We start from the raw sequence: 12626 nt of genomic DNA on the forward strand, positions 1-12626 counted from the left end.
ACTTGCCAGAAAGCCAGAGACAGAGACAGTGAGAGAGAAAGTGAGAAATCACTCCCAAGGGGGGATGGCCACACCACAATACTCTCTCTTTTATGTTCCTCCTGGGATTTTGGCCATGCACATACACCCACCCAACATGATTTTCAAACCACCAGGTCAAGGACTTGAACTGCAGTCAGTCATGTGGGAGTCTGGCACCTTAGCCACCATGCCACGGAACTAAGTTTTTCATGGCTTGCGATCTCATTTTTTCACACTAGAAAAACATATTCAGCAAACATTATCTAAAATGTGCACTTTTGATTATAATTATTCATTAAGTTATCTAGTAAATTACCATGTAATCTATAAACTGTGGAATTAATTCTTGGCTACATAGCATTCACCATGTAATTACTAACCAGTCCCCATCATTACAGCTTTCGAATCTATTATGAAAAAAGACTAGGAACACAACTTTAGTTACAAAGCCCTATACATTTATCAATGCATGTGAGATATATGACAATCGTTGATTATATAATTACATGAATTTTATTTAGTAACTGTCCTATCACTAATGGTCAAATAGATTTATTATATTCTGAAAAACACATTCAGCCTCAGAGTTTGCTATAACAGCATTCTTCATTATAAAGAAACACAATAAGCATAATTAGGCAACATTTCAAATGCTTAATTGAATGTCCCCTCCTTTTTTTCTTTTTTTAACAGAAATGCTTCAGATTGTATATATAAGCCATCTGGGGTCAAGGTGGAACCTATTGCACTTTAAATATTTTTAAAAATGCACTGTTGGGACCAACAGGTGGTATGGTGGTTAAGGTGCTTGACTTCCACGTAGCTACTGCGATTCGAGTCCCAGATCTGGCGACTTGAAAAATCACACCAGGCACATGTGTGTGCATGCCCAAAACCCAGGAGGAAAATGGAGGAGAAGGAATTGCAGCATGGCCATTCCTCTAAGATGGTGATTTCCCACTTTCCCTCTCATTCTCTGTCTCTCTCCGGCAAGGGCACGTGCTCTATGGCAAAAACCTAAAATAATAATAATAATAATAATACTAAGGGGAGGTACTGAGATTTTCATAAGAAAACACTTTGAAAATGTAGCTAACACAATACATTTCTACATGATCTCAGGATTCATAGACTATCATAATCAGTTTGGAGAGATGAATAAAAAGCATTGTGTCTTAAGGCTCAAATTGCACAGGTTTTAGGTTGGATGTTTTTAACTGAAAGTTCCCCACATCCAAACTGTTTCAGATGCGTTTAGGTTCAGGGTGATGATCAGCACACAGCCTGAGTGTCATGGCCCCATCAGCGGCTCAATGCCACACTCACATTCACTGCTCTCTTTCTTCTTTTCAACCACTGTAATTCAGACAGAACAGGCCACTGGTCACTGCCTTCCATACCTGCACAAAAGGAAAATGAATACCAAAATTTAGGCTTGATTGCCTTTCAGTGGGAGATTTTAAAATACGATGTGAAGGCACAGTGCCAGTGATAATATGTGTCATCTCAAAGTCAAGATAAACTAAAGTGGAAAAAGCAATCATGGATTACTGATCATTAAATATGTCACAGTCTCTCAAAGTCACAAAGCAGTTCATATAAATAATTTCTGTCTAAATATCACGAAAACATTATGAGCGGCTCAAGGTGCATTAGAAGATGCATATTTAATCTACAACCACATGATGGATCTGAAAACTTGGGAGAATTCTATGCTGAATTCATTTTAGAATTAGAAATAACTTATGGCATAAGCTTTTGCATAAATTATTATAGAGGTTTGGCATTAATATACCCAACAACCTCACATATCTGTCTCAGCAGTCAAAGAGAAGTCTTTGCCAGCATTCGCATGCCTAAGTGTCTTGGGGGCACAGGATGGCAGTGGCAATACAAGGTGACTAAAGCATATCAAACTGAGGCCTGCAGATATCATAATGGTTAAGGTGCTGAACTCCCACGTTAGCTGAAAACAGTTCAGTCCCGGACCTAAAGGCTTAAAACTCAGGACAGGCAGGTGTGTGGGCATGCCCAAAATCTTGCGAGTAAACTGATAGGGAAGGGATCGCATCGTGACCATCTTCCATTAAGTGTGATTTCTCACTTTCTGTCTCTCATCTCTGCAGCGAGCACACGCACCCTATAGCAAAAATCTCATTAAAAAGAAAAAGAGCATCACACTACCAGGAAAATTAAAGACAAACCTCACTGTAAGTCACTATGCAAAATTTGACCATGCTCTCTAATTTCCAATGCAGTTCTACTCCTGGGCTTCATGTTTGAGTCTTTCCATCAGAAATGACTCTCCGTGCCTCCTTATGTAAAAGCCACAATTCACTCCACTGCTCACCCACACTGCTTACCCCAGATCTCAAATAAATTCCACTTCCCAACAAGCATGCAGGTCTACAGAGTTCTACTAAGTTACAACTCCTACTACATAAAACATAGTTAATTATTTTAATTAAAACTTACTGAGATTCTTCATTTGCTTAGAATGTGGTCCTGCTAAGGTTTTCTGGATGATATGTGGTCGACCCATGCTTTTCTGAAACAAAAACAGTTGCATGCAATTAAAAAACAAATAAGACTCTGTGGAATAATGTTGGAACTTTCTCTAAGGTCCTTCCCAAAATGAGAACATTCATGTGTGTCAAACTTTTAGCTGTCAGAAGTGAAAAGTATGGGAGGGGTCAGCAGGCGGCATCGAATCTTGGACCTGGAGGCTTGCTTTCACTCTCTTTCTCTCTCATGAGTGTACATGTCCTATAGCAAATTAAAAAATAATAGTAATAATAAATAAAACTTTTAGAAAGTGAAAAGTACATATTATTGAGACCAAAGTTTTAAATGAAAAATAGTTTATTTTATTTATTTCCCTAGTTTAGATAAAAGTATAGTTTCATTAGTTACTCTTAAACTTAGCTTTCTTTAAAACCACGAGTAAGAAATTTACAAGAAACAAACAAATAAGTAAATAAATGATGAATGCTTCAACATGCATTTTTTTTTTAATTTCAGTTTTTGCCATCAAGTTTGCTGAGGTTTAGTAATTAAGATACCCACAGTTATTTATGGTTATTAAGCAAAAAACACCGTCACAGATTGCTGGTAAGAATAAATTGGGAGCATGGTTTGACGGAGAAATTATGCAATGCCGATCAACAACCTTGCAAATATTTATATCTGCTGCCCTAGAAATTGGACTTTGGGGAATGTCATATTACTATATTATTACTACTCGTTTCCATTGCAGAGTGCAAAGTATGTGCCAGGCACTGCTCATACACATTATCTAATTTATTCCTCCCAAGAACCCCATAGAATGCATTTTTTATCATCATTTTATAAATAAAGATGTTCAGGTTCAGAGAGATACATTTCTGGGTTTAAATTATATTATCAAAAAGGATCCAAGTTGTTAAAAAAACATGAGAATGTGTATCATTGAAAAACTGAAAAAACAGTATCATGACTAGTATTAATTGACATAAATGAACTGATTGCAAACTAAATACTTTGTTAAATTAATGTTTCTTTTTTAAAAAGAGGAAGCAAAACTGAAAGGATGTACACTGACAGCAAAGAGAATTAATCTCTGGGGGATGAGATAATGGATAATTACTATTTAGTTAACCATTGGGTTGTTGGAGAAGTCATGATTTATTTTTTCTATATTTCTCTATGCAAAAACGTGTCATGATTTTTCTCACAACCCAGTATTGGTTTATTTTACTTTTCCAAATTTCCTGCCCTATATATTTAGTTAGAAAATAGAAAAAAGAATCTTAAATAGATTACATGAAGGGTGATAATTGAGTTGTGTTATTCATTTTTGCTTGAGAAAAAACATGAGTTCTCATTAGAATTATCACATTCATTTTGCAAAGCATACTAAAACTAATAAAGACAATAAATTAAACATCAAAAATATCTGAATTCAATTACAGTAAACACTTGATTCTCATAACAGGTAAAAGATACCTAGTGAAGAGGATTCACGGATGGATCAGCAACACTTTATTTATTTATTTGAGGTTTTTGCCTTAGGGTGTATGCGCTAACCAGAGAGAGAGAGAGACAGAGACAGAGGGAAAGTGAGAAATCACCTCCCAGGGGTATGGCCACACATGGTCCATTCTTCTCCTGGGATCTTAGGCACACATGGACACCTGCCTGGAGTGAGTTTCAAGCCACTGGGTCCAGGACTCAAGGTGCAGTGGGCCATATAAGAGTTCTGCAATGTTACCCCTACACTATCTGATGGCACCAGCAGCACAGCTTTAAAAACTAAGGGACTGGGACCAGCAAGTTGTGTAGTAATTAAGGCACTAGATTCCCACATGATCTACTGCAGTTCGAGTCCCAGACCTGGTGGCTTAGTTTCTCAGTTTCTCTCTCGCTCTCTCTCCTCTCTCTCTTTCTCTCTGGCGAGTGTACATGTCCTATAGAAAATTTTAAAATAATAATAATAAATTAAATAATTATCTTTTTAAAAAGGGGGTGGCCCACAGGTGGCATGGTGAAGAGCACTGGTTCTCCCACATGGGTGACCAAGGTTTGAGTCCCAGACCTGGCAGTTTGCTTTCTCTCTCTCTCTCTCTCTCTCTTCCTCTCTCTCCCTCCCTCTCTCACTCTGTACTGCCCTGGTCAAATTAAAATAAATAAAGTTAAATAATAAAAAATAATTCTTAAAAAAAATTTATTTTTAAAGTGCCAGCAGGTAGAATGATGGTTAAGACTCCCACATAGCTAACTGTGGTTCAAGTCCCAGACCTGGTGGCTTGAAAATCATGCCAGGTGTGTGTGAGCACTTGCCTAAAATCCCAGGAGGAGAACAGAGCAAAAGGGACTGTGGTGTGACTATCCCCACTCCAGGGGTAATTTCTCACTTTTTCTCTCTGTCTCTTTCCTGCAAGTGCTCATGTCCTATGGCAAAAACCTTTTTAAAAATTTTAAAAACTGGGACCAGCAGTTAGCGTAATGGCTATGTTGTTGGACTCCCACGTAGTTAACCACGGTTCATGTCCCGGACCTGGTGGCTTAAACTCACGCCGGGCACGTGTGCGTGCATGCCCAAGATCCCGAGAGGAGAATGGAGAAGGGATTGCAGCGTGGCCATCCCCCATGGGGGGTGATTTCTCGCTTTCTTTCTCTCTGTCTCTCTCTGTCTGTCTGGCAAGTGCACGTGCCCTATAGCAAAAACCTCTCAAAAAAAAAAAATTTAAAAACTGACTAAACTTTCAAACACTGTTCCTTTCCTTCTGCCCAGGATGACGATAACAACTTGTCACATGAAGAGTAGGCAGTAGACGTGAACCAGCAGTTAGCGTAATGGCTATGTCACTGGACTCCCACATAGTAGACTGCGGTTCGTGTCCCGGACCCGGTGGCTTAAAACTCATGCCGGGTGCGTGTGCGTGTGTGCCCAAGATCCCGAGAGGAGAATGGAGGAGAAGGGATTGCGGCGTGACCATTCCCCCGGGGGTGATTTCTCGCTTTCTGTCTCTATGTCTCTCTCTGTCTGTCTGGAGAGCGCACGCGCCCTATAGCAAAAATCTCTCAAAAACAAACAAACAAAAAAAGAGTAGGTAGTAGAGAGAAAGGCAAGAAAGAAAAGAAAAGAAACACGTAACAATTACCCCCGAACACATAATTAAGGGAAAGCAATGCAGAACCAATTTTTAAACATTAGAATAACAGTTTAGATTTATAAATCATTTTGATAGCTGAATAGGCACTGCCACTTACATTTATTAATTCATCAAATCTGCAAAACTGCCCTATTAGGAACACACTGAAAATATATCACATTATACATTTCAAAACTCTAATACTAAATAAAGAGTTGTTTTGTGTTTTTTTTTTTTTTTTAGTTTTGTTCTTTGGGATTTTTTTAGGGTTACAAAACCATTCATCAAAGCCAGAAATCAAAGTCAGATTTTTTGCTAAATGACTCAAATAATCTTGCTGTCTGAAGGTGATCCCGCCATCCGTGGAATAAAGAGAAAACATTTAACTTAAAGAATCTTCGTCTAGGTGAAGTTGCCTTCATTATGTGATCATTTTTACAGTTACTACTTAAAAATCATACAGGTTTATTCAAACATCAGCCTCAGATTTGAATTTACCCCATATTCATACATATCTTGTCACAACCCCCCAAAAAATTTGTGTTCAATCATTACTGTTCATAGCCTAAATGACTACAACCTGTTTCAAAATTTATATTAACCAAATTTGAAGTCTCTAAACATTAAAAAAAAAAATAGTTTTCTGCTCTCCATCAAATGATTGCAACATTCTGACTCTATCACTCTCAAGACATTATTTTCCGACTGGTAGCTCTTTTCGCTGATCTGGTTTCCCTCTATTACCTCTCAGTGCCTTTATCCCCTGTTCACTCCTCCAATTTGGTCAGGTACCTCAACGTTTCTAGAAAGACATAGTCCAGCCTCAGGGCCTTTGTATCTGCTCATCTCCTAAAATATTCTTTTTTTTTTTCCTTTTTTTTTTTTTTGGAGAGGTTTTTGCTATAGGGCACATGCGCTCACCAGAGAGACAGAGAGAGACAGTGACAGAAAGCGAGAAATCACCCCCCAGGGGGAATGGTCACGCCACAATCCCTTCTTCTCCATTCTCCTCTCGGGATCTTGGGCACACACACACACACGCCCGGCGTGAGTTTTAAGCCACCGGGTCCGGGACGCGAACTGCGGTCGACTATGTGGGAGTCCAGCGACATAGTCATTATGCTAACTGCTGGTTCCCGTCATCTCCTAAAATATTCTTCCAGCTCTCCAATTTCCTTAGAGTCTTCAGTCAAAATTCATCTTTTTGTGGCCTTCCCTAGCGAGTATATATAAATGTTTACCTCTCCTCTCCACACTCCTGGCTTCATTTTTTACCCCTTAGTATATATTATTATCCAGTATACCATAACTAATTATTTATTTATCCTGTGTATTCCTATCTGCCCCATAGGCTACAAGCTCCATTAGGTTCAGGTTCTACATCTGTTTTGTCACTAACGTATCTCCAGGACCTACAATAGTATCGAGCATGCAGTAAGTCCTTAATACAATATTTGATAAATATATGTCAAATTTCAAATGGAGTTGTATTTTATTAGCCAGCGACACTATTAGAGCCTATGATGTCTTGCCTGTATCACGGGTCTGTCCATGACTCTGAACTTTCTTTTTTCTTCCCTATCTCTGAAGAAAACAAAATGCCTAGTAATCATAGTTTAGTCCACACACTTCCCCACTGAAGCCTCAGAAAGGTTAAATACAATACATACTTACAGTCACACAATTATCTAAAGAAACAGGATGAAAGTGAGTTGAAAGAAAAAGAAGCCGTTGGGACCAGCAGATGATGTAATGGTCAAGATCCTGGACTCTCACAAGGACAATCATGATCTGAGTTCCAGACCTGGCAGCTTAAAACTCACTTCGGGCACATGTGCGTGCATGCCCAAGATCATGAGAGGAGAATGGAAGAGAAGGGATTGAGGCGTGGTCATCCCCCTTGGCAGAGAGGTGATTTCTTACTTTCCGTCTCTCTGTCTCTGTCTCTCTGGTGAGTACATGCACCCTATAGCAGGAAACTCTCTTAAAATAAAAAAAGAAAGAAGAACTGACAATATAAAACAAAATATCCTCTGTGTTTTCTCCATAAATTAGAAAGAACTAGACTTCACTTCAGAAAACCTTGGTTTGATGCCTCTTATCATCCCTCACTGGTATGTGTCCTGCATATACAACTTAAGCTTCAAAATTCATGGTACTCAGCTGGCTCCATCACCTCATGATTGAGTAAGCCGGGTCCACCATGGCTGACCACAGGTCAAGTTCCAGACCCAGCAGCTTAAAAGACAAAACAGGCCCATGTATGTGCATGCCCAGAATCCTGACAGGATGGAGAAATGGTAAAGGGATTGCATGGGACCAGGACCCATTGAGGGTACTTACTTTCTCTCTCTCTCTATCTCTTTATCTCTCTGCCAAACACACACAACCTCTGGCAATTAAACAAAAACGTATAGGGGCCAGCACGTGATCTCTCTGCCAAACACACACAACCTCTGGCCAATTAAAAAAAAAGTATAGGGGCCAGCATGTGGCCTTGTGGTTAAGGTGCTAGATTCCCACATGGTCAACCACAGTTTTATTCCCACATTTGGTGGCTTACTTTCTCATTTTCTCTTTCTGTCTCTCTCTGTCTGTCTCTCCATGGTGAGTACATGTTCCCTACAGCAAATTTAAAAAATAATAATAATAATAAATTAAATTAAATACATCATTTTTTTTTAAGAGAGGATTTTTTGCTATAGAGCACGTGTGCTCGCTGGAGAGACAGAGAGATAGAGAGACAGAAAGCAAAATTCACCCCCCAGGAGGGATGGCCATGCAACAATCCCTTCTTCTTCATTCTCTTGGGATTTGGGGCATGCATGGACAGGCGCCTGAAGTGAGTTTTAAGCTGCCGGGCCCGGACTTGAATCGCGGTCGACTACATAAGAGTCCAGCAATCTATACCAGCTGCTGGTCCCAATAAATAATTCTTTAAAAAAATAGTACCACTGTAAGTCTGAAATAAAGTACCATGTATATAAATGCACAAGTATCTTCTCTTTCCTGCTCCAAAGCAGAGATGCTGGAAGAGTAAAATACCGTCAGCAAACTGATGTCACAGTCAGACTCACCTCATCATGAGTCAGCTCCAGTGGCTCTATCATGTACACGAAAGTGTCGTCTTCAAACATACCACTGCAGAAGAAAGCACACACGGAAGAATTGACAAACACAGCGAATGATCAGAAAGTGCAAGTGAACACCATCGTTGCTTTATGCTGCCCCAGATCTAATTCCCATATCTATGTGAAATCCCACTGTGGTCCCAGCTCTCCACACAGCAGCATATAGGCTGCAAAAAATATAAAAGCATACGCCACAAGCAAACAAATTATACCCAGCATAATTAACCATTGGAATTCGACATGCAGATCAGAAGAGTAATCTAAGATAAGACTACTTATGCAGTGGCAGTATCTCAAATTATTATTCAACGAGTATAAATTTCTGTTAAGTAAATCCAATATTATCTAGAAAAAAGATAGATCCTTCACATGTAAAAATGATCAAAAGCCATCTGATTCTGAGGAGGCAAACAGAAGTATCTTCATTTTTTTAGGTTTTCACTTAGGATGCATGTGCTCATCAGAGAGGGTGAAAGAGAAAGTGAGAAATCACCCCCCAGGGAGGATGGCCACACTGAAATCCCTTCTCCTCCATTCTCCTCTCAGGATTTTGGGCATGAGCACACATGCACTTGGCATGATTTTCAAGCTGCCAGGTCTGGGACTTGAACCACAGTCAATTATGTGGGAGTTCAGTGCCTTAACCACCATGCCACTTGCTGGTCCCCAGAAATATCTTTATGCTTATAAATTTTGAGTTTCCACAAAGCACTGTGATTCTGTGTCACATAAATTTAATTTTGAGAGATGTGGGGGTTTTCACATAAGGTAAAAAGAAGAGTTGCAAGATCCTCTTTTATCCTATGGTCCAAACTAGATCTTTCCACAAGCTACTACTCTGTTTGGATCTAAACAGTACCTCCCAGTGCATGAGCTCTTCTCATTGACACCCATTCTTGTCTGGCTAATTCCTACTTGTCCTTAGGTCTAATCTGACCAATATATCTTTGGGGAACCTGCCTAGACTAGGTTCAATCACTCCAGAAGCACCCGACTTCCCCTTTGAACCACCACCAAAATGACACTTAAATATTAATCTGTGGAATCATTCATCTCTGAATCTCCTGCAAACTCTATGTGTTAAAGAGGTAAGGGACTTTGTCCTCCCAGGCACCACTCCATAGGTAGCCCCTAAGACAGGACTGACACAGAAGGGCTCTAAAATAAATAAGTAAATATCTAGAGGGAAAACTGGAAAGGGTGAATTGCTGGAAGCGAGCTTGGAGGGTGGCAATGCAGTGGGAGGCCCACGTACTGAAGTCCGTTGCAAGTGGACAGAGCCACCTTGGAGTCCTTGACGCCCCGGATGCTCCCGTGATAGTAACAATGCTCTCCACCCTGCAGAGTAAAAGAAGGCTTCATTGAACAACTGTGCTTTATGCATCAAGATTCACTTTTTGGATGTTCCTATAAAGCATAAAGAATCGCAAGGACGGAAATATGTGTGCTGCATTACTCTACAGTAAAGGATTGTTTTTCTGTTGTCAAAAATCAAACTTGTGTAGAAGTATTGACTTATACATAATATATCAAGTTCTAGTTGCATATTCAACTCTGGAACTTACAAGGACAAATGGTATCACACAGTCAGCAATTTGAGAATCCAGGTCAATATTCGGCAATTAAATTTTCAGACCCTTGACATTCTAAAAACAACCATAGGTAATGTAAATTCCATCAAAGTGCTTGCTTAGCACTGTATCACACCAAAAGGCTATCTTAAGTCAAGTGATTGTTAGAAGTAAGTGCATAACAAACACTGTCATATCTACCTGACCTTTCTAAGAAAAGCAAGTTCCATATTTGCCTAAAAATATTATTCTTTTCACCATAAAATATTTCCAATTTTATTTTTGACCTAAGGTTCATTCACTCACACTGGAAATTGAAGGATGATGCTCTGTCATTATCAAGGTCATTGTTAACCTCTTTTGAATAAAGGTAGGGTATTTTCTGAGGGGAACTGGTTAAATACGCTGTATATTTGAATGTGGATCACTTATTTTCTGAATCTTACACGAAACTTGAAATAGTATCCAGTCCTTGATGTTTACCATTGAAAGAAAGCTTTAACATCTAAACTGTTAAGTTATATTAAGCACTATAAGAAAGTCTTCAAGTTCAAATGTAGTATTAGTATTATTAGTATTAGAGAATTTTCTGAGTTTCTTATTACTAAACTTACACGAAGTTATTTTTTTAAAGTACTAGAGGAAAAATACCATGTGGCAACTCTTCAGACCTATGCAGCATTTTGTAAACTAGAGAGTAATGCATTTCGTATAAAATTACCCCAAAACAAAGCTTGGGTAACAAGCAGAGGCCACTTTCAGAGGGCTTCATTAATGGTGGGATGGTCAGCTCCAGGGGTGCCTTCCACCCAAGGGTCTAACCATCTTGAACAAACACTACCACACAGTAACCACGATCTCCATCTTCAAATAGGAAAAGTGCTGAAAGACCCTGCCAAAAGTAGCAAAAGGCCCAACTGAATCCCACATCTCAAGGTTCCCAAGTTAGCATTACCTTTCTCAGTTAGGAAGGCCTCAGACAATACTAGAGGGTTGCCCAGTGTCCCTGAATGGGTCACAGATATGGGACTACACAAACCCTGGAAAGGAGAAGCCCGAAAGGGCAAACATAGCACATGACAGAAGTATGTGTGGGGACAGATGTCAGCATTTTTAGGTCCAAAACTAACATTAAATTCTACAAAATTGGACCATCTGATAAGTGGCTAAACAAAAGAAATTAAAAATCCTAGTAAGTATCTTCCCTACTTTTCAGCCTACCACTATCACACGGCTGAACACTCCACAAGCCAGACAATGCTCAAATAATAACTTTGCTCCACAAGTTTGCCCAAGTTTGGAATCTCACTGGAAACCACCAGGCCTGTTCTTCAACTTAAGAAACACTGAAGCCATATGCATCTATTCAGATACTTCCCAGTCAGAAATGGGACCCTAGTGACAGCAATTAGGATGGGAGGAAAAGATTTGGTTGCCTGATATTGATAATCTAATAATAGGAACTGATTGATTCTATTCACTTTAATGGAAAAAGAACCTATTATTTCAATGGCAGTTTTTAAAATTGCCCCACCTTATGTCTGTTCAATGAATTTTAACCAGCCAGTTCTTACTATCTTCATTGCTTAAGAAATTCCCATAAACCTGGACCTTCGTGGTGACCATGCATGGTGTGTGAGTGTGTGTGTGTATTCTCATGAGCCAGAGAGAGAGAGAAAGTCAGCATCCCCAACAGGGTACAGCTGCAGCAATCACCCCCAGCTTCAGCCAGCTCAGGATCACAGGTACGTGCATGCCTGATAAACCCAGGGAGGCCTCTGGACTTGAACCAGGGACCTTCCTATGTAGGTCAACCTTTCAGAATGTCATGTTTTACCACTGCACCACTGTCCAGTCCCAGCATCAATATTTTTAATCAACTCCTGAAGGTCTGGGTAAACATAAAAATAAACAACACAGGCCTTAGCTAGGGGATGTGTATGTCATGGCATCTGAGTATAAATAATAAAAACTATACACTACACTATACTCAAATGATCTGTAGAGATATCTTTATATACTTCAACTTTATCAACCAGCAGGGTGTGCCGATCTATTTTAAAAATCAGTGGGCTGGTAGCTAAAGAGAAGTAGAAAAAAGATATCTATAATAGGACACATATCCCTGAATTTGAATACTGCACCATAAGGAAATGAAAAAAAAAAAAGAAGAAGAATTTTAGAGAATTAGGAGCTTGAGCCCTAACACCAGTTTCATTATTTACCTTCATTAAATTCAATGGGGGGGGGGGGGACCTTTTTTTTATTTT

At 39.4% G+C, this 12626-nt stretch overlaps 1 protein-coding gene across 1 annotated transcript in view; it reads right to left on the reverse strand.

Moving 5' to 3' along the window:
• Positions 1–12626, reverse strand: part of ADAM23 (ADAM metallopeptidase domain 23) — a gene marked incomplete at its 5' end in the record, with an annotated part of 206650 nt that overhangs the window by 76130 nt on the left and 117894 nt on the right. Inside the window, 4 exons of the mRNA XM_006142466.3 lie at positions 1348–1421; positions 2497–2569; positions 8732–8795; positions 10041–10123. Of these exons, the coding sequence (XP_006142528.1) occupies positions 1348–1421; positions 2497–2569; positions 8732–8795; positions 10041–10123 (294 nt within the window). The remainder of the gene's footprint in view (positions 1–1347; positions 1422–2496; positions 2570–8731; positions 8796–10040; positions 10124–12626) is intronic.

The sequence above is a fragment of the Tupaia chinensis genome, unplaced genomic scaffold, assembly GCF_000334495.1.
Source record: "Tupaia chinensis unplaced genomic scaffold, TupChi_1.0 Scaffold000076_1, whole genome shotgun sequence".
Lineage (NCBI taxonomy): Eukaryota > Metazoa > Chordata > Mammalia > Scandentia > Tupaiidae > Tupaia > Tupaia belangeri.